We start from the raw sequence: 26151 nt of genomic DNA, 5'->3' as shown, positions 1-26151 counted from the left end.
GATAAAGTGACCTGCCCAGGGCCACACAGCTATTAAGGAAGGAGTCAAAACCAGGGCCTCCTGACTCCATTCCCAGCCCTCCTAGATTTGCAGCAAGGGACCTGAGGCTCTGGGGAAAGAAAAGATGTGGGGAACGGCAGGGGGAGGGGGGTGTGGGTCGGGGCTGGGACACACAGCTCGAGGCTTCCCTGGGTCCAAAGTGCAAAGTACAGTCCAAAGGGCTGTCCCTGTTCACAGGATGCGGATAACCCCACCGCTAGGTGGCGGTGCCTTCGGAGGCTTACCTATCCCATCGGCCCCGGCGCGGGCCCGCGGGGCTGAGCCGCTGAGGGCGGTGGGGCGGAAGCGACGCTCTGGCCCTCTTCCTCTCCAGTGCTCCTCGGTCGCGGCTGACGTTGGACAACAGAGATGGCGGCAGGAACCAGCAACTACTGGGAAGGTGAGAGAGTGAGGACCGGGGCCGGGGAGCCAGTGGACCCTCAGAGGAGGAGAGGAGGGTGGGGCGGCCGTGAGAAGAGCGGGCGGCCCGGAGGGGCTGGGCTCCGGGGCGAGGATGCGGCTCGCTGGGAGGGCGGGGAAGAGGCCTCGGTCTGGAGCTGGGGGGGCGGGCCGGGGGGGGGCACCGGGAAGCTGGGGGGGCCTGGGGGCGAGGCGGACGGGGCTGCTACCGAGCTTGCTGCGCTTCCGTCCTTCCTCCTCTCTCCCTCCTTCCTTCCTCCTTTCCTTCCTCCTTCCTACCTCGCTCCTCCCTCCCTTCCTCCTTCCTCCCTCCCTTCCTCTCTCCCTCCTTCCTTCCTCCTTCCCTTTCTCCTTCCTCCCTTCCCCTCTCCCTCCCTCCCTTCCTCCCTCCCTCCCTTTCTCTTTCCTTCCTTCCTCCCTTCCTTCCTTCCTCATCCCTTCCTCCTTCCTCCCTCCTTTCTTCCCTTCCTCTTTTCTTCCCTCTCTTCTTCCCTTCCTTCTCTCACTTCTTTCTGACTTTTTCCTTCCTTCATCCCTTATTTCCTCCCTCCCTTCCTTTTTCCCTCTCTTCCTTCATCTCTCCCTCTTCCCTAATTCCTCCCTTCCTTCCTCCCTTTCCACCTTTCTTCCATCCAAAAGTCAGTGAAGACTGTTTTCTGACTTTCTTACCCTCTCCCTACACTCGTTATCTTTTTTTGAGAAAATTTTATTTTAAATCTCACAGGTAGAATAAATCACAGCTTATTGTAGTGTAGTATCATAGTATCCCATGTATATAGAGTTGGAAGGGCCCTCAGATGCCATCTGGGGACTCAACCCCCCTCCTTTTTACAGATAAGGAAACTGAGGCCCAGAAGGACTAAGTCACTTTGGCTCTTAGATCTAGAGCTGGAAGTGATCCCAGAGGCCATGCCAGCCAGCCCTTTCATTTAGCAAATGAGGAAACTGAGGTTCGGGGCTAGGGGAGGGGATAAGTGGCTTGCCTAAAAGGTAAAACTCATCAGAGGTAAAATTGGAATCCAGGGCCACTGACTCAAGTCATTGATTTTAAAGCCTTTAAAGACTGACACACACACACAAAAACTGGGGCCTTTGTATCTGTTTTCCTGCACAGTGCTTGGAACCTAGTCCTACTGAGTGATCATTAAACCTTTCTTTTACTCATTCATTTGTCTGCCTGACTCTTTGATGAAGAGTCTGTGCTCTGGGTTTCCTTTATCTCTTCGTTTTTTCTGTTGCTCTTCACTGAATCTATGGGAAATGCGTGGATGTAAGCATATTTTTCACCCCAGTATCGGCCTTTTTGTCTGGAAAATTAATTTTCATGGATTTAAAACTGGAAGGGACTTAGTTTTTCAACTGCAAAGTGAGGGGGTTGAACTAGGAGGCTTCTTAGGTCCATTATGGCTTATGATCAGGGTCTCTTAACTTAGGCTCAGTAAGCTTGTTTCTTTAGAAATATTTTCTTAATTGTATTTCAGTATAATTGGCTTCCTTTGTAACCCTATAATTTTTTTATGCATTTTTTCAAAATTATGATTCTGAGAATCCAAAAAAAGTGAAGAACCCCTGCTTTAGTTCTGTGATTTTTGAAACTGAGATCCATAGTATGGCTTCCCAAGGTCACACAGGGAGTAAACGACAGAGGCCGGATTGGAACTGAGGGCCTCTGGCTCCAAATCCAGTGCTCTTTCCCCTGTACAGCGCTGCTGCCTGAGAGGCAGAGGGACACGGTCTTGGAGTCACGAAGATCCGGGTTCAGGTCAGTCAGCGATTCCGGTCCATATCGCCCCTCGAGTTCTCCACAGAGGAGAGGGGGGGTCTGTGCAATGTTCCAGGGTATTTCCATGCTTTCCCTGACATCTGGATAATACATACTCAATACAGTAGTGCTCAGACTGTCAGCCTGTTGTCTCTTGCCCACTATATATGACCACCCCATATTTTTCCATCAGCTTCCCGCCCCAATTCTCATTAAACCCTCAAACAGGTAAAATAAAAAAAAAAGGGGTTATGATACCAGTAATACCCACCTGAAGGGGCCGTTCTGAGGACATGGCCAGCTGATGATGTAAATAGGTCTTTTTGACTCCGAGCTGGCACTCTTCCCATTGGGCCCTGCTGCCTCTCATTTTTATCATCATTTTTATAGATAATAGAATACTTTTTTTGGCCATCTTCATGAAATCTGATTCAAGAAGGATTTGCAGAGCCTTATACTCAATGTTTTCTATCAAGAAACAGCAACTTCTTAAGCTTTAATGAAGTGTTTTTTAAAAAGCTACTTAGAAAAAAAAGCTACTTTAGAACACGCATCAAAGTGCCTTTTTGAAGACTGTGCTAGTGAAGAAGCACTTTTAACTGATGTGTGTTTTTAGTGTCAGTTATGAGGCGATCTTTTTTAAAATTTTTGCTGCGTTGTGCTATTGCTTTGGCCATTGGGGATAATTCATATATTACTAACACGTTAGAATTTACTGAAATATGAGTCTTTAGGCATTGTTTCTCTTTTTAATTTTGACCCTTCTATATGTTCACTTTCTAAACAACGATGAGAAGCAGAAGGCCTATGTAGAGAGTTTCCAGGAGCTTGTTTTACTCATTCATTCATTTATTCAGAGAAAACCTGTAGATTTCTCTTATTTCGCTCCTTGTTTTCTTCTTTCTTTGTGCATATATATTCCTCAACAGATCTCACATTTTTTAATGTAATGCGTTGTGTGGTATAACTATACCCAATTTCATCAGAGCATTTAGGGGAAGAAAGTTTCAGCCTCCTCCAAAAATTGCTTCTACTAAATACACTCTTAAGGTATAATTTCTATCTCCACAAATTAGCATTGTCGTTTTTAAAAAAGCAAAAACAGTTCAGTCAACAAGTCACTGATTAAGTAAAGAAGGTGCCTTTGTGTTGGTTTTGGACTTGAGAAAGGATTATGACACATACCTTCTCAAATCAAAGACTTTATTTCTTAATCTTTTGCTGAAAACAGTATCATGCTTGTCAGACTGAGGCGATCTTGTTGGAGTGTTCTCAGGTGCAAAGCATTGGCTATAGTGGGATTCTGAGTGGAAGAGCCATTATCACAGATCTTGTGTTCCTCTGGGCACCTTTTTCTTTCAACTCTGTACCCCAGACGTCATTCTTTGGTTTCTTTTGGTTTGTTCAGACACCTAGTGTTCTGCAGGTTGTAAGGATCAGCTCAACATAGTCTAGCAGGACTTAAGATACACAACAGAAGTGGGACTTATTCCTCCATCACTCTTCCTCCTTGGCACGAAAGCAAGGTCTTATGAAAGAGCGTGAGAAATAGTGTGTCATACATGGTCTTGGAGCCAGGAAGACCTAGGTCAGCACTAAGTCACAGCCTCTCAGCACTTGAGGTAATTCTCTTCAATTGCAGCAACAGTGCTGATATGCATTGGAAGAGGGTGTTTCCTCTATTAGTAAAACCATCGTTTTCTCTGTGAGGTTGGCTTTAGATTGATGATTAAATGTAGCTGGATTTCATGTTAAGATTTGTCTCAGGTGTAGGTCTGATGCTGAAGTTAACTGCTGTATGCATTGCTTCTATTTGGAGGGATAATCATTTTGTAAGAGCAGTGGCTCAGTTGTTCTGTCAAAGGCAATTAGAGGCATGACTTTATTCTAAAAGAGTTTTGCTGTTTAGGTTATTGTAGTAGTATGTCAGAGCTGCTTTGACCTACTGAGATTTCAAGTTTTTGAACTACTTAAATTCTAATAACTTAAAACTTGGAATAGTTCATCTCCTTTTCTCTCCTGGTCCTCCTACCCATCTGACCTCTCCTCTTGCTGGATCCAGCTCCAGCCTGCTAACCATGGGTGTCCCAGAGGGCTCTATCCTGGTCCTTTTCTTCTCTCTCTTTACTATACTGCCTTCTGATCTCATTGGCTCCCATGGATTCAGTCATCTCTATCTAGCCCATATCTTTCTGCTGACCTTCAGTCTCAGATCTCTAACTACCTATTAATCATCTTCAATAAGATGTTCTTTAGCCATCTTAAACTCAACATGTCCAAAATTGAACTCACTGTCTCCCCGCCCCCCCCAAACCCTTTCCTCTTCCTAACTTCCCTGTTGCAGTCAAGGGTACCAGCAATCCCTCCAGTCATCCAAGCTTATAACCTACTCACTTTCTTTCCCACCATCCCTGCCATCTAGTCCGTTTACGTTAAAAGGCCTTTTGGTTGGATCTTTGTAATCTCTCTCTCTCTATACACTCCCTTCTCTCAGCTGACACTGTCACCACCCTGGTGCAGGGCCTCATCCTCTCACTCCTGGACTCCTGCAGTAGCTTGCTGGTTGTTCTATCCATACTCAGCTGTCAATGTGATCTTCCTAAAGTGCAGGTCTGTGCCATTCCCCCTACTCTGTAAAGTCCAGTGACTCTCTGTCACTTGCAGGATCAAAGATAGAATCCTCATTTGGTATTCAAAACCCTTTATAACCTGACCAAAAGCTTTCCAGTTTTCTTACACCTTACACCCCACTGTGACCCTGCAGTTCAGTGACACTGGCCTCCTTTGCTGTTCCTTGAACAAGCTGCTCCATTTTCTATCTCTGCATTTTACCCTTCAATGGTATTTCCCTCTGAAATGATCTCCAAGTTGTCCTGTATATAGCATGTATGTACATAATTGTTAGCATGTTAACTCTCCCATTAGACTTGTGAGCTCATTGAGAGTAGGGATTGTCTTTTGCCTATCTTTGTATACCCAACACCAACAGCACAATTCCTGACACATAGTAGGTATTTAATAAATATTTACTGACTGACTGACTTTTCAGAATAGAAACTTTGAGCTTTGGTGTTTTTTTGTTTGTTTTTTAAGGCAATTGGGGCTAAGTGACTTGCCCAGGGTCACACAGCTAATAAGTGTCAAGTGTTTGGTCTGAGGCTGGATTTGAACTCAGGTTCTCCTGACTTCAGGGCCAGTGCTCTATCCACCTTTGGTGTTTTTAGATGTATTTGCAAAACCACTTAAATTTTTAAGTACAAATAAATTTTTGTAAATGAATTGTGGAGTATTTGCCAAGTGTGCAGATATATTTTACTTTGTTTTTTTTTGTACATATAATTTAAGATATTTTTTTTACAGTACCTGGCATAAAACAGGTGTTTTAAAATATTTGATTAATTGGTTATAAACTTTATTCACTATAATTATGGATGTTTAGAATATTTCTTAATAAGGATTTGCTGGATACATTGATCTACAAGGATTTATTACATGCCTGTTATGTGCTAGAAGCTATTTGGGGCACAAGTTTCCTCCTCTCAAGGGACCTACAGTCTATTTGGGGAAAAAAACCTAAAGCTTATTAAAAAATGAGTATTATAAGAGCAGTATTTGCTAAATTGTATGGTAGAGACTCAAGTCCTTTTGAAATTAATGTTAGAGATGCTAATTATAAGTGACAGGGTCTGCTTAAACTCAAGTATACAGGATAAAGTGACCATAGAAGAGGACTAATTTAGCAGTTGCCTAAAATGTGGACCAATTAGGCCATTGTTTCCTTAATCACATTTTAAATTAAAAAAATATTGATTTTATTATCTTAGTTCCTTCCTTTGAATTTTTTTTTTTTTGAAGAAATGAAGGACACAAGCATTTTTAAGCATGTACTATGTGCTAGGAATTGTGCTTAGTGCTTTACATTTGATCCTTATAATAACTCTAGGAAGGTAGGTGTTCTTATAATTCCTGTTTTACAGTTGAGGAAACTGAGGTAGACAAAGGATATGTGACTTGCTCAGGGTCACACAACTAGTACATGTCAAGGCCAGATTTGAATTCAAGTCTTTTTGACTCCAGGGCAAGTGCTCTATCCATTGCACCATCTAACTGGGGAAAAGAATGACTATTCCAGTCATATGTTTTTATAGTTTGAACATATACTCAAAGTTTCAGTTCTCCAAAAAACCAAATATTTTAGTCATATCATTTTGCACTTTTACTAATAACCCTCCATTATTAATTATTTGCTTTTCAAATTCTGTTAAAGATCTCCGGAAACAGGCCCGACAGCTTGAAAATGAACTTGATCTGAAACTGGTTTCCTTCAGTAAACTGTGCACAAGTTATAGTCACAGTAGTGCCCGAGATGGAAGACGCGACAGGTATAGGTACTACCAAAATCTCTCTTTTGCCTTAACATTGTTTAATATAGTTTAAGTTTTTACTTTAAACAAAACAAAATATTTACTTCTTTACAGTTTAGATTTTATTTGTTCATATTCAGTCCATCCTTCTTGAATTTATTTTCTTTTTAGTAATTCATTAAAAGCATTTCTTTGAATCCTCAAAGGTTTTGCATTATGGAAGATCTGTGTACAGGGCTTGTGACAGTGTAGGTAGAGAAATGCCAGTGTTTAAGAGTGTGGAATTTGGGGGGCAGCTAGATGGCACAGTGGATAGAGCACTGGCCCTGAAGTCAGGAGGACCTGAGTTCAAATCTGGCCTCAGACCAAACACTTGACACTTAGTAGCTGTGTGACCCTGGGCAAGTCACTTAACCCCAATTGCCTTAAAAAAAAGAGTGGAATTTAAGTGAAAGATGGAATTCCTACTTAAGGCAAAATAAGGCTATGTGTCAGTTTAGTCTGTAGATTTCCTTTCTTTTTCCCTTAGAAATGTTTTACTGATATATTTTTTAACATCTTTGTAATTTCCCTTGAATAACCCTTCTGTCCTCTGCCCTGATAGAGCCATCCTCTGTAATAAATAAGTATAATTAAGGGAACCAAATCAATACATTGGCCATGTTTGAAAATACATTCCTTATTCCTTGCCCTTAGTCTACTGCTCCTTGCTAAGAGGTCGGGGACAGTTGTCAGCATTAGTCTTCTGAATTTTCCATTTTTTAGGAAAGCTCTATCCTTATTCAAAGTGCTCTTTCCGTAGACTTAGAAATCACAGAGTTTTCAGACAGGTAGTAAGGGACCTCTGTGACCATCTGTCCACCCCATAGAAGAAGGCGATCCCCACTATAACATGCCTGACAAGTGGTTGTCCAACCTCTGCTTGGAGCCCTCCTTTGAGGGAACCCTCTACCTGCTAACACGGCCTATCCGCTTGGGGACAGCTCCGCTTTTTAAGGGGTTCTTCCTGGCATCAAACCTAAATTTGCCTCTTCATGACTTCCACCCATTGCATCTGGTTCTACCTTCTGGGGTCAAAGTGGACAGCTCTCTTCCCTCCTATATGACAGCCCTTCAAATACTGAAGACAGCTGTCCTGTACACCCTGGGTCTTTCATGCTCTGGGCTAAACATGCCCAGTTCTTTCAACTGGCCTTCTGGTGATAATTACTCACAAAACTTTTCACAGCCCTTACTGCTCTCCTCTGGGCACTGCCTAGCTTATCACTTTGCTTCTTAAAATGTAGCGTCCAGAACTGAATATGGTACTCCAGGAGAAACCTAATGAAGTCTGTCTAGTAGGACTCTCCCTTTTCCTGGAAGCCATCCTCTTCATCATGCAGCCAAAGTCTCACTAGCTTTGGGGGCTGCCCCATCACACTGCTGACTCTTTTTTTTTTTTTTTTTTTTTTTTTTTTTTGATGTTGCCAACATCCAATTTTTTCTTTTTTTTTCTCTTTTTTTAAATTAGTTTATTTTGATTTATCAATAATCACTTCCATATGCTTTTGAGTTTAAAATTTTTCTCCCCCTTCCTCCCCACCACCCTCCCCAAGACGGCTCATAATCTGATATTGGCTATACATTTACATTCATATTAAACATATTTTCACATTAGTGATGTTGTAAGTAGTAATTAAAACCAATAGGAGGAACCATCAGAAAGAGGAAACAAAACTCAACAGAAGAGAAAAAAAGTAACAATTCGGCTTTCGTGGTTCTTTCTTTGGATGTGGATAGCATTTTCCGTCACAAGGCCCCTGGAGATGTCTAAGATACTTGTATTGCCAGGAAGGGTTAAGTTTATCAATATTAGTCATCTCACAATGTGGCTGTTCTTGTGTATGACGTTCTCTTGGTTCTGCTCACTTCACTCAGCATCAGACCACACAAGTCTTTCCAGGTTTTTCTGAAGTCAGCCTCACACTGCTGACTCTTATCAGACTTTCAGTCCACTGAAGCCCTCAGATCTTTTTCAGAATAACTGCTCTTTCCACATATCCTCCATCTTACACTTGAGTAGTTGATTTTTTTTTATGTGCTCAAGTGCCAGAATTTTCCATTTATCCTTGTTGAATTTCGTCTTATGTTCAGTCCAGTGTTTCTCAAGTTCTGTTTGGACCTTGCCCCTGGCATCCATTAGGCTAGCTCTCCCTCCCAGTTATGCATCATCTCCAGATTTGATGAGCCATTGTCCATTCAGTGCTGTGGCTAAAGGCATTTTATGCTTCTGTCCAGGTCATGAATAAAAATGATTAATAGCATGAGGCTGAGTGCAGATCCCTGGAGCTGTCCTAACCATTTACAACTTTTCTTTGAGTCTTGTCATTTAACCAGTTGTGGATCCATCTAAACTTCTTATCATCTAGTCCACTCATTCCTATCTTCTCAACAAGAACAACATGAGATGCTTTATTAAAAGCTTTGCTAAAAAGCTAAGTGAATGCTAACCATCGATTTCCCTCACTATAGTTTAGCAGTCCTATCAGAAAAGGAAATGAACTTAAATCTGGCCTGACCTGCCCTTGATGGAACCACGTTGGCTCTGTCATCCCCGGGGCTTTCTTTTGTAGCTCTTCTCCAACCATCTCTATAATGGTGCCAGGCCCATCTCCAATCGTCCTGCTCTATATATGGCCACTGAGCCCAGATGGCTCTGGAGGAGAAAATGAGGCTGGTGACTTTGCACCCTCCCTCACTCAAATCCAGTTCATTTTCAAGTCATGGCATCACCTCCAGAATGAAAGATAAGCAACAACTTTAATGAAGTGATCTGGAATTTTATCAGGAATGGCCTAGAGTTTTCAGGCTTTGTACTCATCCTTTTTTTGAAAATTGGGACATTTGCCCTTCTCAAATTTTGTGGGACCTCTCTTGCTTTCCACGATCTTTCACATGTCACTGACTTTAACTCAGCTGTACCCTCAAATGTGGGTCCTGAAGGGACAGGCCCAGTGACTTGGATTCAAGGGTAGCCGAGTGTTTTCTCATCATCTCCTTACTTGTATTCAACATCAACTCTAGCTCAGTCATTTCTGGGGTAAAAGTCATTCTTCTTTGCAGAGAAAACAGAAAAGGAGTTGGACAACTCTGCTGTCTCTCTGTTGCCAGCTGTCCTCCTCCCACCATCCTGAGCCGAAGCCCTCTACCTTCTGGGAACCATCTCCTCCTTCTCCCTGGGTAGCCAGAGAAAAGGTGCCTTTGTGCTGTCTTAGAGCTGGCCTGACACGCTGTTGTCCTCTTTGTTGGAATACTGGAACTTTTCTGTGACTGAGCTGTTGGAAGAAGAACCTCGCTATCCCCTTTTTGACTGAGCACCTGTTTGGTTTGGGTGTTAAAAGTGTTTTTCAGACATTTTAGCCAGTGCTTCATTTTGCCTCTATGGCCTAAGTATTCATTTTTAGTAAGTGTCTATAGGTCATATTGGCACGCTGCAAGCAGCATTCTTTTGCATTATTGTTAAAACATAACCAAACTCAGAAATTTGTTTCTTGTACAGTTATTAGAAATATGACAGTCATGTGTACTTTTGGAAAGTGAATTTCTAATAATGCTCAGATTTGTTGTCCTTTAACTAGTTTCTTTATTGGGATGGATTATATGTCAGAATAAGTGCATTTAAGGTTCAGTAATATGAAGAAATCCCTACTGTAACATCATTTGGTCACTTAATCAATTGTTCCATGAAATTAATGGACCCTCTGAGACACTGTTTCAGCTAAGACTATCTTTTTCACGGAACCAGTAAATAGAGTTATTTGGAATATTCTGATATAGATAGCAGTTCTGAAGTAATAATGTGAGGGGTCCTAAAGTAACAGCATACTGTAGACCTCACTGAGGCTCACTGCTCTGTGTCTTCATGGGCACTTAACCAGAATGGACATAGTGAAAAGACTGTGATATCTTCCTTTCTAATAGGGAGCTATATTTGTGCCAGGAAATAAGGTATCCCTGAATCAGTTCTTATATTGACTCTGCGGGGCTACATGTAAAATTCTTTTCTCTCTTAATTATCAGCTGATACTCTGCCATAGTGCTTTATTTAAGTTTTTGCGAGCTTTAAAATGATTAATTCTCTCAAGACATTTGGGACATATAGTAAAATTTCAGTGTAACTACTCAGGAGTAATTGCCTTGAAAGCATCCTTATATAAAGATTGAAAACAAAATGCAAATTACTTTGTAGAGTTAGCAGAAAATGATTTTTTTTTAAAAGCCAAGGCTTTGGTCCAGATTGGAAGTCCAGTCTGAAACATTTGTTCGCTGCCCATATTGAAGGCTGTCCCTGAATACTGCTACCGTGACAAAATTTGGAATGGCTTTTTTTTTTCCCCTCCAGGAATATCTTTCCATGTTGGCTGGCATCTTAAGCTGTGGGGCTCTTGGCACATCTATGGTGTATAGGTTGGTTCTTTGTTGCCTTTTTTGAGGCCTGTGTGCCCTACTGAGTAATGGTACCTGTCAGTGGCTATTGGCAGTTCTCTAATCCTCATAGTTTGCTGCTTTTTTCTACATCTTAGGGCTCCATGGCACTGTGCTGAGCTCTAGGGATATGAAGAAAGGTAAACACAGTCCCAGCCTTCAAGGAGCTCTTGTAGTATTGGGACACACCATGTAAATTAGGAATTAGGGAGAAGCTATGAGCTATACATGGGGCGGGGGGGGGGGGCCGGGGGGGGGTGCAGCATTTGGAGGAAGGTTCTAAGAGCTACAGCTTCCTGCAGAAAGTAGGATTTGAGCCAACCCTTGAAGGAAGCCTGGGGGCCAATGAGAAAGGGCAGAGTAAGGAACAGCCAGGAAGCCAGGGTCTCTGCATGGAGGGGAGTCAAGCGTGAGAAGACTGGAAAGGAAGGAAAGGGCCAAGTCATGAAGGGCTTTAAATGGCAAACATAGTTTTAGATTTGATCCTGAGGAGCCCCTGGACTTTATTGACTGGTGGGCGTGGAGGTGCATGTTTGGCATGGTGGGGAGGATTGCTATGATGAGAACCTTGAGGCAGGAAGACCAATTATTTTGTCTAGACCTGTGAATTCTTTGGGGTAGAGAACTTCTGCCAATGCAGAAGAGTTGCTTTGTAGCATTAAGAGTTTAAACGACTTGCCTAGATTCACACAGCTAGTATAAACTGGAGGCAGGGCTCAAACCTTCGTCTTCGTGCCTCCAATGGCCTCTTGCACATTTTATGCTTAAAAACAGTTCTCTCTTCCTCCTTGTGAATCTTCTAAGTCTCTTGCCACCCCTCATCTCTCTTGGCATCAACTTTGTTTATTTCACATCTTGTTGGTAACTTGTCAGGTGTCATGAGGAAAGGATGTAGACTTGAGAACGAACTGTTTAAAAATTTACTAAAACTTTAGGTTTTACATCTCCTACTTTTGATCTTTTTAATTGTCTTTTATTATGAACTTAATCATCTCAATATACAAAGAACAGGAAAGCACATTGTTTAAGAAACTGTAAACTTAGGTTAAGTTCAGTTTTTCTTAAGCTACATATGATATTTAACTTTTAGTGATAAAATTGCTCTATTTGTGTCCCCTTATGCACTTCCTGTTTTCTACTGTGCATTTGCACATTTTCGCTGCCCACCCTGTACGTTACCCACGTTTTCTAGTATGTTTCTCCCCTTTACTTTCCCCAGAGAGTCATCCCTTCTGAAACAAGAGTTTTAAAAAACCAAGCCAAAAACAAACAGATTGAGTGAAACTAACACAGTGGTCAAATCTAACATATGTAGTGTTCTATTCTGATGGTGCCCCACCTCTGCAAACAAATCGAGGATATCTCTCTTTTGGGGCTAGTCTTGGTTATTATAATTTCACAGCATTCTTTCTTTGGAGAGCCATTCCTTCCTTACAATAAAGAATAAGAAAAAAAGTTCTGCCAAACTAACCAACATATCCAAAATGTCTGACATTATATGCAGTGTTCCATACCTGTGGGCCCCCCATCCACTCTGCAAAGAGATGGGGGAGCTTTCTTCTCCTAACTCTTCTTTGGAGCCAAGTTTAGTCATTATGATGTTGCTGCATTAAGTTTGGATTGTTTTGTTGTTGTTCGCATTTATTTTGTTGTGAGCAAATTTACAGTGTTTATATTGTTTTCCTAGTTCTGCTTACTTCACTTTGCATCAGTTCATATACAACTTCTCATGCTTCTTTGTATTCATCATATTGATGGTTTCTTACCATGTAGTAACATCCCATTATATTCACTTACCGTTCCTCAGGCAGTGGATACCTCCTTTGTTGCCACTTCTTTGCTACTACAGAAAGTGCTTCCATAAATATTTTGGTGTATTTGGGACCTTTATTTTTTTCATTGACCTCCTTGAAGGTATATTCCCAGCAAAAGGTATGGACAGAAAATAATAATTTAATTATAGCTTCTGGGAGAAAGTCTGAAGAAGGAGGAACAGTTACAGTAAGTTTAAAGAAGTCCTGCCTTTAATATGGGTAATTCAGGGCAAAGTTGCCAGAGATTGTCTGTGCCAAAACCATAAATCCCCTACACTGTTGAAATTACAGGTTTAGATCTTTCCTCTTCTCTCCCATCCCTCCCTCCTTCCTAAAAATTAAAATTGGAAGAGATCTTAGAGATTTTTTTTGTTTGGCCTTTTTTTTTCTTTTTGGTAAGGCAGTCGGGGTTAAATGACTTGCCCAGAGTCACACAGCTAGTAAGTGTCATATTTCTGAGAATGGATTTGAACTCACATCCTCCTGACACCAAGGCCAGAGCTCTATCCATTGCGCCACCTAGCTTCCCCCGCCCCCCCACTCCCAGAGATTTTTTTTAAAGGAGGAAACTGAGACCCAGAGATGGAAAGTATTTGCCTAAGGTCACACAACTAGCTAATGGTGGAACTCAGTATAAAACCTGGGTCACCAGATATCTGGTTTTATGTTCTTTCCATCACTCTGTATTCATTCTTAAAATCTGGAAATTTGTCTTTTGCAAATTATTTTAGGAATAAGGAAGTGATTTCCTATTTATGTTCAGATTTTCTGTAACTTTCACTTGTTTCTTTTTTGGGATAGAGCATGTATCAGATTAAATGCATTAAAGGGATCATTATTGCTGTTTGTTTTGGGGTAATAATAATTTATTCCTTTAGAAACCCATAAGACATTACTTTTCTGAGTACTTGAGTTAACATGATTTGCTTCTTATTTCCACAGTTTAATTGTGTAGAATTTTTTGTTTCTTTGAAGCCAGAGTTGAACTAGACATTGCCATGGCTTTAGTTACTTCCTAGCTTTGGAAATGGTAAAAATTTTAAGTTTTTCTTTTGAGTGGTTTTATAATACATATCGACTATTGACAAATGGGTGAGAATCTCTTTAGAGTGTGGCTAAAATTTGCATAGATTTGTGTTGAATTCATTCAGGGTTCAGAAGTTAAAGTATTGTGATGTCAGTTAGGTATGAGTCTTATGGAAAAAGCTGATTTAGAAAATTTAATTCAGGAAAGAAAGAGCACATTACAGAAATTATACTTGAGTTCCTTGTAAACTGTTATTACGTAACTTGGCTGGTACCTGAAGTAATGAGTTCCCTTTAATTTAACATTGCTTTAGTTCTGACACAACACCCCTTTTAAACGGATCAAGCCAAGACAGAATGTTTGAAACAATGGCTGTGGAGATCGAACAACTCTTGGCAAGGGTAAGTGCTGTCTTTTTTTCTGATAGAAAGTTAGCCATTTATTATATTACTTTAGACAGGTGACATTTGCTGCAGTTGTTGCCAGATTTCTCATTGACATGTTAACTTTTTTTTTTATGTGTTAACATTGATGACAATGACCAAACTCCATTTGCCTCCCTCTCCCCATGTGTTACCCCTGCTTCCTGTGCTGTGGCATGTGGTAGAGAGGGCAAACAGATAAGCGGTTTGACTTGGGTGGCATGGGTCTGTTCACGTATTCTAAAATGCCTTGTTTAATGCCCTGTCCTTTTGTGTAGCTTACAGGAGTAAATGACAAGATGGCGGAGTACACCAACAGTGCTGGCGTCCCTTCCCTCAATGCAGCACTCATGCATACGCTGCAGCGACACCGAGACATCTTGCAGGTAACTTGGTGCCTCACACTTTGCCATTAAATATTCTTCACAAGAGTTTAAAACAAGTCAGGGTAGGGAAGCTGCCCAGTGATTCACTTTTTTTTTTTTTTTTTGTAAAGAAGAAAACTTTCTGAGCAGAGTTTTTCACTTTGTTGTAGGACAGCTTCTCAGCATGCCTTTTTTCAAAGTACATTCTGAAAATGGCTCTGACTATTGCAATTGTCTTATGAAACTGAGGATCAGTTAATAAGAGGTATAATCTAGGTCTAGGTTAATTAATTCTAGGGAATTAATTACCTACCTAGTGCTTTCATTAGCTTACCAGCTGTGATCAAGGAGTTGTGGCCAGTGGGAGAAGGATGCTCAGGAGACAGAAGAGACCTTTTATGGTATGTTAGGCCACCTTATTTTGAGCCAATCTGACAGAATTCTAGATTTTTGAAGAAAGATAAATTAGGAAAGAGTTACTTACTATTGAAAAGAATTCTTTCCTTGAGCTATAAACTATTCTCTTTCTACACTCTTTTGGTGACCTTATCAGCTCACATGAGATTAGTTATCATCTCTAAGCTGATGATCCATTTCTAGGCTGTCCCCGAGCTTCAGGCCTGCAGTGCCACTTACCTGTTGGATACATCAGACTGAATGTCCCATAGACACGGCAAACTCAGGATGTCTAAAACAGAACCTGTTATTGTTCCCCCCCATACCTAACACTTGTGAATTTCCCTGTTCCTATTGAGAATGTCAGTCAGTCAGTTGACAAGTAGATGCCACAAGTAGTGTTGGTACTGGGGATTTGACACTTACTGTGAACTTCATTGGGGGAGGTAGGACATGGGTTTTAATTTTTGCTCTGTAAGATTGAAAAGAAGAAAAACAAATCCCTCTTGGGCATCACCAAAAGTACAGAGAAATACTCAAAAAACTTGATTTCTTGTTGTTCTGAACTTAAAAAAACACCAACAAACATTTTGATATACAAAGAGTAGAAATTAAGAAATTCATGAAGTCATGAAACTCTACTGCTTATAGCATGTGTCTTGAAGTGTATAATCAATTCAGCAGGTTAACTTCAAAGGTGTCCTACCTGTCTGTCTTCTTCTGAACTTCTTTCTGTTCTGTATCTTTTTAAAAAATGCTTCCCTAATAGTCCTTTTTTTAGCCTCACTGTCACCAAACCTCTCCCTGCCCCAAAAACACTCCTGGTAGCAAATAAGCATAATCGATGAGAACACCCCCAGCCATCGTCCGTGTCAGAAGATACATGTCTCATTTTGTCTCCTTGGACTATCAGCTCTCTGTCAGGAGATGGGCTGGCGTGCCTCATCGTCCCTCCTTTGACATTGTAGTTGATTATTGCATTATCATAATTCTTAAATCTTTCAAAGTTGTTTTTCTTTACAATGTTGACATTGTATAAAATCTCCTGGTCTGCTCATCTGGCTCTGCATTAGTTTATTAAAGTCTTCCTGTGTTTTCTCAGTCTTTTTGTTGTTTCTTATGATGCAGTAGTATTCCTTCACATTCATGTGAGGGGCAGCCCTAGTGTGATGACTAGAGGAGAGGCCAAGAACACCTCGGTTCAAGTTCTAGCTCTGACACACACTGTCTGTACCACCTATCACTTAGCCTCTCCGTATTCTGAGCAACCCCCTGAGACTGCAAATTGCAGAAAAGGTTATGACTTACCTTGGTCAAGGGAGTTTCCTTGCCAGGGAGTTCTCTTTACCAATGGAACCACTACATTCATGGATTATAATTTGTTCAGTTTTTTCCCAATTGATGGATACCCCCTTTGTTTCCAGTCCCTTCAGCCACTGACCTGAATATTTTTGTGCCTCCTTTCCCTTTTTCTTTTATCTCTTTGGTGCTGAGACTAATAGTGGTATTGTTGGGTTCACAGGCATACATAGTTAGTGACTTTTTGGGTATTCTTCCAAATTGCTTCCCAAATAACTGGACCAACTCTCAGGTCTGCCATAAGTACATTATTAGTGTGTCTGTCCTCCCCATATTCCCTTCAGCGTCCGTCATTTTTCATTTTTGTCATCTTTGCTAGCTTTATGAGTGTGAGGTAAAATCTCATGGTTGTTTTAATTTGCATTTCTCTTATTATGAGTGATTGTGATAACAGGATTTTACTGAGCCAGGCTCTAACCTGGGAATAGTTCGAATTGCACAAAGCAGGCCTAGAGACAGGAGTGCCAGTAATCAAATAGTGGTTTAATTAATCAGTTTCAGAGTGAGGAATGCTCTCCAAGCTGGAGTAAAAGCACAGTTTATATGGCAAAGGAGGAGGGGAAGGTGGATTACAAATAATCATTTTCCAGGGCCTGAGTGGTTTCCCATAAGTCTACAATACAACAATTCTTTGATTGTTTCAAATTTTGAGGGTCATTACTTGGTGGGTCATAGAACCAGAGATCTGTGACAGGAACAGTTTCTGCAATCTTGATTTGCTTCCCTTAATGTACGCTGGCACAAGAATGCAGTGATTGTGAGAGCACTGTCAGAGGTTTGATTGATCATTTCAAGCTGCATTGTAAGTCTCTGACTCCCAAGCCAGAATCTCCTGAGAAATCTAAATTATTAGTATATTTATTACCCATATCATATCGATTAATACATAAATCATAATTCCCTTCATAATTGATAGCTTGAATTTCTTCTTTGAATGTTAGCTGTTCATATCCTTTGATCATTTATCTATTAGAGAATGTCTTTTATTCTTAGATATTTGAATCATATCCCTATATGTCTTGAATATAGACCTTTTTCTGAGAAACTTGATGTAAAGGTTTTTTCCTCAGCTAACTCTTTCACTTTTGATTTTAACTGCATTGATATTTCTTTTTAATTTTATGTAATAAAAATGGGCATACTCTTCTTTGTTTGGCCAAGAGATTTTCCTCTCTCCATAGTTGCTAAGTTATCTCTCTCCCTGCTCCTGTTTTGTTCATCATTAGCCTTTGAGAAGGCAGTTTCAGTTAAGTGATATGGTTGGAAACAAAGCCCATGATTGAGGAGTGAGTAAGAGCAGAGGAATTGGAGGCAATGATTAGCAACTGCATTTTCTGGGAGTTTGACTGAGAAAGCGAAGAGTGGTTTATGATGATAGGGTTTAGTGAAGGTTGTTAGGATGATGAAGAGATTTCTGCATGTTTGTAGACAGTAGGGAAAGAACCACTTGAGATAGGGAGAGATTGAATGTTGGGGGAAATGGTGATGGAGTGATCACTAGAGGGGACAGGAGGATATGGGAATAAGGCTGCATGTAGAGAGGTTGGCCTTGGCAAGGAGGAGAGCCATCTTATTATCAGATATTGGAATAAAGGAGGCAAGAATAGGGAATAATGTCATGGGGCTGTGAAATGTAGAGAAAAGGAGAAGAGCAAGCTGGTGATGTATTTTCTCAGTAAAATACAAAGTTTTGTTTCCTCCCTATACGGTTCTGGGGAAAGGGAGGTAGAGACGTGTGGAGAGAAGAGAAGATTTAGAACAGTCTCTTTGGGGAGTAGGATGAAGAATCACCAAGGGGCTAAAAAGGGTTGAGATTAGGTAACAGACAGATATAACCCACACTTTTATGGGACTTTAGGGGCAGAGGGTGTGGATGGTAGGAGTAATACTGGGGTGGGGTTTGGCAAGATGCAGTGATGACAGGACACGAGGAAGCAAGGGAGCTGGCAGGAGAGAACACTGGTACTTTAAACTGATTAACTGAAGGGTAGAAATTTGAAAAGGAGGAAAGTGAAGAGGGTGCAGGGGGGGGTGATCTACGTGAGTAATGAGTTATTTAGTAGTTGTAGATCTTGGTAAGGACAAATCTGGTCATCTAGGTTCGCAACCTTAGTGTCTTCCTCACCTTCTTGCTCTCACAACGTACATCCATTTCTTTCCCTACAGCATTTCTCAGATCTGTCTACCTCTTTCACCGTGCACAGGTACTGCCCTTGTGCAGGTCCTCGTCGCTCCTTTCCTGGACTTTTTCAGGAGCCTACTAATTGGGCCTCCTGTCTCAGGGCTTTTCCCCACTACAGTCTATCCTCCACATAGCAGCTAAAGTGATTTTTTCCTTAAGTTCATGTTTGACTGTGTTACTCTTTTATTACATAAACTCCAATGGCTCCCTCTTACTTCAAGGATCAAATGTAAACACCTCTGTTTGGCATTTTACAACTCTTCACAACGTGGCCCCCATCTACCTTTTCAGCTTTATTATACAATAGTTCCCTGTACCTGCCTTCCCATTTCCTTGATTTATAACTTTAGCATTATTTTCTATTTTCTGCTTTCCCTCTCCTCCACCCCCAAATCCAATCAGTTCACAAACCTTGCTGCCATTTCTGTTTATACATGTCTTGAAATTGACTCCTCTCCACTCACACAGCTGCCGTCTTAGTTCATGCCCTCATCACTTGTTGCCTAGATTATTGCAGCAGCCTTCTAATGGCTCTCCTTGTCTCAAGTCTCTCCCTACTTCAGTCCATCCTACCCACTGCCACCAAAGTGGTTTTTCTTAAGCACAGGTATGACCGTGTTGCTTGTCTCCATTCCACTCCAGTGGATCCCTATTAAGTCCTTAGCAGCCCTGCCCCAGCCTGTGTTTCATTTCCGGACACATTACTTCCACCTTTGGCACTCTGAGACCAGCCAAACTCTGTTACTAACACAGTACTCCGTTTCCTCTCTTGGTGCCTTTGTACTGTCCGTCCCTCATGCCTGGAGCGTATATATGCCTACCTTGAGCACCACCTTTGGCATGAAGCCTTTCCTGATGTCCTCTGCCAAGCTGTTTTGTATTTATTTGTCTTTAATTTCGTTAGATTTCTTCTGTATTTCCTTCTGTGTGCACTTGTCTTCCCCATTAGAACATCATTTCCTTGTAATTAAAGATTGTTTCATTCATTGTTTTTGTATCCCTAGCATCTAGCACAATGCCTGTCCCATAGTATGTGCTTAATAGATGTTTGCTTGATGGAAGTCATGTAAGTTCTGGGCCTCAGTAGCCTCATCTAAAGTGGGTTGGTTGGGTTTAGATGATCTTCAAGGTTCCTTCAAGATTTAATATAAAAGACCATTGATCTTAGGCTTCCTTTACATTGTTATTAGTAGTGGATTTTTAAGTGATTCGCTTTTCAAAAATTCAGTTTACACACAACTTTTCAGATATCCCATCCATTGAACGAAATGAGGCACCCATTGAGGGAGGTAATTCTAATTAGGCAGTTTGACTGCTCTAGTCATTTAACACATTGCAAACTTTGTATGAGTAGAGATTGGACTGGTGAGATAGTTTTCTTTGTGTAGTACCAGGCACCAAAGGACTACAATCAGTGTTCCTGCTTTTAAAAGATGATGGTAACAACGTGGGAAGGTGATTCGTTTGTTGTTGGCAGATTTTTTGGAAAAACTATTTAAGATTCATCGAAAGTACAAAAAAGCTAAATTGCATTTTTTCTGTTAAGATACCCACAAATTTAAATTCTTTGAGGAAGATGACTTTGAAATCTAAAGAAGTCCACAAATGAAGGGGAATGGTTTAAAGTAGGTGACTTTGTTTCTTAAAGTTTTGTGGTAGGTTCTGTTCTCCTTGAGTTGCATAAGCATTTTATGTGAACTAAATTTCTATGGGTGGTTCCTCTTATGAAATGAAATCCATTCATGAAGGTACTGAATTTGAAAGTAAACCCCATTAGCTAAACTAATGAGCACATGGATGAAAGTGGTACATTCTCCAAGAGTTGTGTTGGAATATATAAGAAAAGTTCTTTTATCTTGGAGAAAAAATTGTTTGAATAATTCCAAATGTGTCAGTTAAATTTTCCCCAAATGACTTATGTCTTTACTATCGTATAAAATTAGCAGTTTTAGTGAACTTTGCGTAACGCCCCCTCCCCCAGCTTTATCGCTTGTTATTCAACACTATGACTAGTGATAATTGTTTCATGTTGCTTCCCTTCATAACTGGGCCTGTTATAAGGAAAACAAAAACTTACTGCATTAAGTATGGCTGATAAAGGAATAGCAAGTCTAGTGATACCTATCCCTTGCTCCTTTTTTGCCTCTAGAATCTTACTTTCTAAAATTATGCTTGTTTAAAATTAATATCAAACTTTTTAAATGCGAAGGATTTAGGAACTATTCACCTGTGTAATTTTTTTCTTAAAATCTTGTTTTTATTATTAATGTAAACAATAAGCATTTTTGGGGTTTGTCTTCTGATCACCTGTTGCTAAAGTTATATTTGTCTCAAAATGAATAGTATTTTAAAAATCATAATGTTCACTTACAGCTAGCTCCTACAGATAGCTGATAGCTCCTAACAGCAGCCCCAAAGTGTAATGGGTTGCTTTGGCAGTTAGTGATTTCCTACCCTTTGCAGTTCTTCAGGCAGAAACTGGGTGACTGCTTGTTGACTGGATTCCTTTCCATATGAATGGACTGGAAGGCTGTGGAGGTCCGGTCCAGCTCTGCGATTGTGCAGTTCTGTGATTATCTTGAAATTAGATGATGATCACAGCAATTTTTTACAGGACAAAGCTCCTCCACATTTGCACCTTCTCTTGGGGGCCACCGTAGCAGTGCAGTCCTCTGGTTTGTAGAGCTCTGAAAGAAGCTTTTACATTGAATCATTTTGCAAGTGTTACTTAACTGGATGATTCTTGCTCTTTGGCATATTTTGCAGTGTGGTTATTTAAATAGTTTCTTTGACAGAAATTCATTTTGATTAAGGCACAGAAACTGTTTTATGTGGGAATATTTTGTTGCTCTATTACAGGATTACACACATGAATTTCATAAAACCAAAGCAAATTTTTTGGCAATACGGGAAAGAGAGAACCTCATGGGATCAGTACGAAAGGATATTGAGTAAGTCATTATGCATATTTATATGGATATTTGTCAAGTTTTATGAAGTTATATAATAAAAACTCAAGCAACCTTTAATCCAATTTAGAAATTAAAAGAGAACCTTAAGGTGAATTTTATATTCCACGTATTTGTAGAGTACACATTATGGTAATGTAGCAGTATATCTGTAAGCATATAAATAGGGGAGACTTAATTCCATTAGTGGGGATGCTTTTCAGCAAGGAGCTGTTAAACAGGGAATAGGTAGATGGCCAGATAGGAGACTGGAACCTTCATTAGCCTTGTTCTTCTGTCACACAATTTCAAACAGTAGGTCTTTTAAGAGAAATTGCTACCTATTGCCTTTTCTCTTGTCCATTCCTAGTATTAATAAGGATAGCTGTTTTCAGCAGCTGTCCTTACTGAGAACAGAGAAAACCTCTGATAATCTTTTCTTTAACTAGCATTGACAAATGTGTGCTAATCTTTTCGAATAAGCTGCAGATCTGATCATTTTAGTTAAAACAGTGCCTTATAGGAAGCTCTTCTCATATGATCAGTATGTTGTAGGTATTTGGTAGAATAGAAGAGGATCTATTGGGAAGACATTGCCATATTGTTCCATAGATTAGGATCTGCTTCTGCATAACTCGTGCCCAAAGTCCCATTCTCTGCTTTTGGCTTATTCATTTGATAGCAGTTAATTAGCCAGCGTACTAGCTCAAAGTCCCCCAAAATGCTGTTTTTCTTTTATTCTTTCCTAATAATGGACTAGAATAGGAAAAACATACACATGAGAAATGGGCAAAATTATACCTAAGTAGAATTTTTTTTAGCACTTTTCCTGGGGCTAGCTAAAGAAAGGAAATGCAGAATGAATGAAAGGCTAATTACTGGTACATATTATCACCCTGGAAAGCCATTTCCTTTGCCCTCACTGGTATTTCTAGGAACTGCTCTGATTCAGCAGCTTTCAAGCCCTAATATAATAACTCCTCAGTTATTATCATCATTAACTACAAATATTTGAATGCTTCTATTGTACTAGTTTCTGGGGAATCAAAACATGGTAGACCCTTGAGGGGCTTGAAGTCTAATTTGGAAAGACACTGTAGAAGGGGGTGTGTGTGTGTGTGTGTGTGTGTGTGTGTGTGTGTACCTATATGTACCCAAGTATCCATAAATAAGTATGTAAATATGTGCGAGCATTTGAAACAGTAAGTATGGCAGGTGTTCAGAGGAAGGGGCTTGTCACCAAGTTGTGGCCAAGGCCTTAGCCGAAAGAAGGGATTGTAGGTGGGAGCTCAGCAGCTTAACTGGAGGAATTCAGGAATCTGGGGAATGTAGAAGACATAGGGAACAATGTGAATAACAGCATGAGAGCAAGATGGGGACAGTTCTAAGAGTAATTTGTTTTCATTGAGTGAATTTTCCAGGTAACTGAAGTTAACCCTATAATAAGGTTAAGCTTTTAAAAAAAAAAAAGAAAATCAAACATTTAGATGAGCATCTTTGTAAAAGTGGTACTTTTATAATTATTGCTTCTGTATTTAGGTTATTTCCAGTTTCTGCCGTAGCATTCCCCTCTTTGTAATGGGCCATCCCCCCACCTTCAAATGCAATAGATTGAATCCAGACTTTGCCATAATAATTGTTTCTCCTGCTGACATCCCAGTTTCTGTTATAATACTACCATTTTTTTCCTAGTCATCCTAGCTCAAAGTCTGATTGTTGTCCTTGACTTACCCTGCTTCCTCACCCCCTATATCCATTGAGTTGTCAAATCTAATTGATTTGCACGTGTCTCCTTTCATTCTCGCTGACACTCCCAACCCCTCCCCATCCTAGTTCAGTTCAGGCCTTTGTTCACTTTGCTGAGACTCTTCCAATAGCCTCCTCACTGGCCTTCCTTCTATACTATCCTATAATATTTAAAAAGCATCAGCTTCAACAAATGCTTATTAAGAATGCTCAGGGTACAGAGAATTGGGCTGAGCCCCACAGGAAATAGTACCCAGATGCATCTGTGATATCATTGATGTGAGTGGCTCCCCTTCTGATGATCCCAGCTCACCCATGCTTGCCTGTTTTGTGCAACTCTTGTTCATGTCCTCTCGTAACTGGGTCTGCCCAGTGTGCTGAGGACACTTCTTTATGACCTCGAGAGGATACCTAGTGGGGGTATGTTGAGACATATGAGGTACCAATGGGACATCTATGTAGAGGATATGTGAATGTGGAGCACAAGAGAAAGGTCGGGGCAAGAGATACAACTTTGGGAGCTGTCTGTATGGTAATGGTGGTTGCTTTTGTGGGTAGAAATAGATCGCTAAAGTGGAGAGTATAGAATGAAAAGAGAGAGGATGTAACCTTGGAGAATAATATTAAGGAGTGGAAATAACCAACAAGTCAACAGGGAAGGAAGAGTTAGATTGTTTATAGGAATTTTTTGTTTTGTTTTTTCAGTTGCATATAATGTTGCCCTGAAAATCCTTGAATAGATAACTTTTTTTAAAAAAAGATTTTTATTTTTCTCTTTTGTTCTTAGGGCATCTAGATTTTCCCTGTATTCCCTCTCTCCTCTCCCAGAGATCTGTTACTTCTAGCAAAGAATTTTTTTAAGAAAAAGAGGAATAAAAAAATTAGGCAAAACTTTTCCTAATGCATCTAAAAAAAATCTGATTTTATGAATACTGTTATACATCTATGGGAGATGCCTTCCCCAAAGGAATAGAAGATGTCCTAATATTTTTTTCTTTGAGGCCAACATTATGATTTCTCATCGCTCAATTTTGATGATTTTGTGGATACCGTTCTAGTCATTATGCCTATTTTCTTGGTTCTGCTTTCTTTGCCCTGCATCCGTTCATGTGAACTGTGCTCCTTTGGATTCATTGTGTTCCTTGTTTCTTACATCACAGTCATTCCATCATGTGCAATTTGTTTAGCCATACCCCAGGTGATGGGCATTACCTTTGTTTCCAGTTCTTCGTTACCTCAAACAGTGCTACTATCACTGTTTTGGCATATGTGGAGCTTTTTTATTAATGACCTCTTCAGAGTTTATTATGCCACATGGTAGGGTCTCAGTCAGAATACAGGTACATGTCAGCCTCCTTATTAGCATCATTCCATATTGCTTTCCGTAATAAATGTACTCATTCGTAGCTTTAGCAGCATTAGTATGCTTGTCTTTCTAAGACTCCTCCAACATGAACTGTTCTTGTCTTTTGTTGTTTTTGCCAATTTGTAAGGTATGAGATGAAACCTGTTGTCAATGATGGGAAGAATTCTTTCACATAGTCATTAATAGTTTATGGATTTTTTTAAAATAATATTTTCCCCCCAATTACATGTAAAAACAATTGTTAATGTTCTTTTTTCCCTCCCTCCCTTCTCTTCCCCCTCCCTGAGATGATAAGCAATTAGATGCAGATTAGACATGTGCAATCATGCAAAACATATTTCCATATTAGTCATGCTGAAAAATGAAACAGACCAAAAAACCCACAAAAAACATAAGAAAGTGAAAAGTAGTATGCTCAGTCTACATCCAGAGTTCATCGGTTCTTTCTCTGGAGCCGGAGGCCGTTTTTCATCATGCATCCTTTGGAGTTGTCAAGAATCGTCGTGTTGCTGAGAAGAGCCAAGGCATTCACTGTTGATCATCCTACAGCTCTTTAGGAGTCTTTGTCCTTATCCTTTGTCCGCTTGTCTCTTAAAGAATGGCCTTTGGTTTAACAAATGCACATTTCTCTTAGCTGGCTATATATCTTGGATTCTAAAAACCCCTATCAGAGAGATTTAGTACAAATATTTTTTCCTTATTTGACCACTCCTCTGTTATTTTAGATGGATTAAGATAAGAACTTGTAGGGTTTTGTGGAAAGTAGCGGTGGTATTGGTGGTAGAAGAGGATTTTTTTGCTATAACTTTTAGGATATATTTCTAACAGTGGAATTATTGGGTCAAAGGGTATCATTCTTTTTCACTGTAACTTTGTCTGTGTACAGCCAGACTCCTCTCCAAAAGAGGCTCTGAGCTGGTGTGTCCCATCAGCCTGTTCCTGCTTTTCCAGACTTGAGTTTTGCCAGTTTGATACGGGACTTCTTCAAAGTTGTCTTAATTTGCATCTGTTAGAGGCTGAGCCTCTTTTCAAGTTATCTTTAATAGTTTGTGTTAATAATTGTTCATATCTTTTGACCACTGATACATGTGCTCATCCAGCATTCATTGCGTTACACCAAGTTACCTTCGTGGTATGATCACACTCTACCCCAGACTGATTTGCGGTTCCCTGTACATACCCCTTCCTTTCTGTCTTTGCTTTTGCTGTTCTTTCCACCTCAGAGTTGGCAGTACCTGGATTCAGGTCTCACCTCAGGCACCAGCCATATGATCTGGGAATTCTTCAGACTATAAGCTGTAGTGCATGATGATCTACATTGATAGAGGACATTCCTTACTGAGAGCTTCCTACACTGTTTAAATCACAGGTCAGATAAAGGAAAAAAGTCTGTCTTACCTCTCTGAAATGTGGTGCACAGAGCTGAACACAACCCTGGCTCTTTCACAAAGTTTTGAAGGACTTTCCTGGCCTCAAG

The 26151-nt window shown here is 40.4% G+C and overlaps 1 protein-coding gene across 3 annotated transcripts in view; it reads left to right on the top strand.

Annotated features, from left to right (window-relative positions):
• The first annotated feature begins 352 nt into the window (after window positions 1–352).
• Window positions 353–26151, top strand: part of GOSR1 (golgi SNAP receptor complex member 1) — an 81180-nt gene continuing 55381 nt past the window's right edge. The window contains exons 1-5 of one of the 3 annotated variants that reach the window (XM_027861818.1): window positions 353–439; window positions 6489–6603; window positions 14204–14291; window positions 14591–14698; window positions 21474–21565. In XM_027861818.1, coding sequence (XP_027717619.1) covers window positions 409–439; window positions 6489–6603; window positions 14204–14291; window positions 14591–14698; window positions 21474–21565 — 434 coding nt within the window. In that variant the 5' untranslated portion in view covers window positions 353–408. Of the gene's footprint in view, window positions 440–6488; window positions 6610–14203; window positions 14292–14590; window positions 14699–21473; window positions 21566–26151 lie in introns of all 3 variants that reach the window. The other 2 variants (XM_027861817.1, XM_027861819.1) reach the window with 2 other exon arrangements.

This window comes from Vombatus ursinus, unplaced genomic scaffold, assembly GCF_900497805.2.
Source record: "Vombatus ursinus unplaced genomic scaffold, bare-nosed wombat genome assembly UNPS02014768.1, whole genome shotgun sequence".
In the NCBI taxonomy this organism is placed as follows: Eukaryota; Metazoa; Chordata; class Mammalia; order Diprotodontia; family Vombatidae; genus Vombatus; species Vombatus ursinus.
Note: the sequence above shows the minus strand (reverse complement) of the source record. Positions and strands in the feature narration are given on the sequence as shown.